Source organism: Microtus oregoni, unplaced genomic scaffold, assembly GCF_018167655.1.
Source record: "Microtus oregoni isolate MIOR12 unplaced genomic scaffold, Mior012 000024F_ref0000369, whole genome shotgun sequence".
Taxonomy (NCBI): domain Eukaryota; kingdom Metazoa; phylum Chordata; class Mammalia; order Rodentia; family Cricetidae; genus Microtus; species Microtus oregoni.
In genome coordinates, this window is record NW_024543083.1 from 12037540 (window position 1) to 12039860 (window position 2321).

The following is a 2321-nucleotide window of genomic DNA, read 5'->3' on the forward strand; positions in this document are numbered from 1 at the left end:
TAAGTACAAAATCCAAAACAACAGCGGAGTCCTCCTCATCCTCACCAGCTTAAACCGAAGGCGGTCACCAGACACACAGGTGGAGGCACTTGAGATGGAGGCCATGAGAACGAGAGCATCAGGAGAACCTTAAGGACAGATCTGCTTCCTTATCACTGTTGACCTTGTCCAACTGCAGGGCCTGTCTCGGACCCTTCTCTTCACATACCCCCCCCCACACACACACACATGGTTACGGATTATTTCATCTGCTAGGAAACCTACGGCCATGAGGACCTCCATTCTACTCATCGCCCTTCTCCTGCTGGCCCTGCAGACTCAGGCAGAACCTCTCCTAGGAAGAGCTGAGGAGGTTCTAGACCAGGAGCAGCTGGGAGAGGATGAGCAGGGTATATCCATATTCCTAGGAGGGGATGACAGCACTGCTCTCCAAGATGCAGGTGAGCGACGTCAGCATGTTAGAGAGAGGAGCAGGGAGAAGGGGTGGAGCTAAGCTCTGAAATCAGGTCACCCAGGGGAATTAATTACTTCTTTATTTTTTACATTCAACACCAAGAGCTCAATAAATCAATTTCTTTCTGCAAAGATTATTGTTCCAAGATAATTTTATGACTATCACTGGGTTTAATACATAAAACGATTAGTAACACTGTTTTTTTTTTCTATATCTAACTTGGTAGACTTGGTCAGATGGAGAATATTTTATTGTGTCTATTATATTTTAGTATCTGGAGGTTTGTGTTTAGATTTTTATATAATGACCGGATGCACAAAATATGTGTGATGGTAGGAGAACAAAAATGAAAAGAAACAGAATTAAGACAAATTGTTATTGGTCTTTAGTTTTGTGCAGGTCCGATGTTTAACATGCATATTTATTCATATTGATTGTGATTTCTCAGGCTGTTGTCAGTAATGATGAATGTGGGGGATTCACTTCAACTAGCACATGTCTTACCCAGGGTCTCTTCCATCCTGCTGACTTGGGCACTGAGTGCTTCCTGTGGTTTTTGTATCCCCAGGTGTGAGGTCAGGCGTGACCTGCTATTGCAGAAGAGGAGGCTGTCGTTTTCCAGAACGACTTATTGGCTACTGCAGTTACCGTAACGTTGTCTACCGACTCTGTTGCCGCCGATAATTAAGAACAAGATGACTACGTTTTCATAGTAGTCGAAAACCTGAAGGATACTGTTTGTCCCATGCTGTGTCCTTGAGTTTCTTCCTATTTTCTATCTAAATAAAGTCCTTGCAGCAAGCTCTTTTTCTCTGTGTGCTTGTACTTGTCTGTTGTCTCCAAGGAAGACTCTGAGAATCAAGTACCAAAATAGAGTAAAGAAATTCTGGACTGCAGATCATAGGAATATCAAAGCTATATCACACAAGCTTCTGGTGATTAATAAGAAAGGTGGATTCTATTGTAATAATTTCCATCTCTTATCTTATTACTCTGCCTCATTTAGATGAGAACCACATTCAAAGTCATTGGCAATGGGGAGGCAGAAAACATCATGATTATCTTCAAGTTTCCATAGTCCCAATGACCTGACTTCTCAAAGATGCTAGCATCCTCATTTTGAATGTTAGGATTTAGCTGAATATGCTGAGATCATATATGTATGTGCCCATAAAGCCCTACATTTGTATCACCTTCACAGACACAACTTTAAGTAGCATTAAGAAAGGTCAGCACATGCTGCATTCCACTGTCCCAGAGAGGCGAGGTAACAAGGAGAAGTCAAAGAGGGACTCATGGATGTCCCTGGGAAGAGGAAGTAGAAGAGATTTCCTGGGTAAACTGGGGGCAGGCAAAGATGGGAACATAAGGGATCAGGGGCAGAATAGAAAGAGAGAGTGATCAAAGAGATATCTTGATGGGACAGGGGACAATTTGGGGGCTGTGTAGAAACCTGGTGCAAGGGAAATGGCCACAAATCGACAAGAATGACCCTAGCTAAGACTCCTAGCAATAGTGGAGAGGTGGTCTGAACTGGCCGTCTTCTGTAATCAGATTGGTGACAACCCTAATTGTCATCTGAGAGTCTTTGAATAGCTGATGGAAGCAGATCCAGAGATCCACAGACAAGCACTGGGCTGAACTCCATAAATCCTGTTGAAGAGAAGGAGAAAGGATTGTAAGAGCCAGGGTGTCAAGGTTATCACAGAGACAACTAACCTGGGTTCATAGGAGCTCAAAGACACTGGACAGACAGTTAAGAAGTCCACATGGAACTGATCTAGGCCTTTTACATATGTGTAACAAAAGCATAGCTTGTTCTACTTGCGGAACTCCCAGCAGGGGGAGCCCTGCCTTCTCTGATGCT

At 43.6% G+C, this 2321-nt stretch overlaps 1 protein-coding gene across 1 annotated transcript; it reads left to right on the top strand.

The window, feature by feature from the left end:
- Nucleotides 1-268: 268 nt before the first annotated feature.
- Nucleotides 269-1138, top strand: LOC121462148 (neutrophil antibiotic peptide NP-1-like). The gene is made up of 2 exons (XM_041673565.1): nucleotides 269-440; nucleotides 1023-1138. Exons 1-2 carry the CDS (start codon nucleotides 269-271, stop codon nucleotides 1136-1138), a joined length of 288 nt encoding a protein of 95 aa, XP_041529499.1.
- Nucleotides 1139-2321: the final 1183 nt, after the last annotated feature.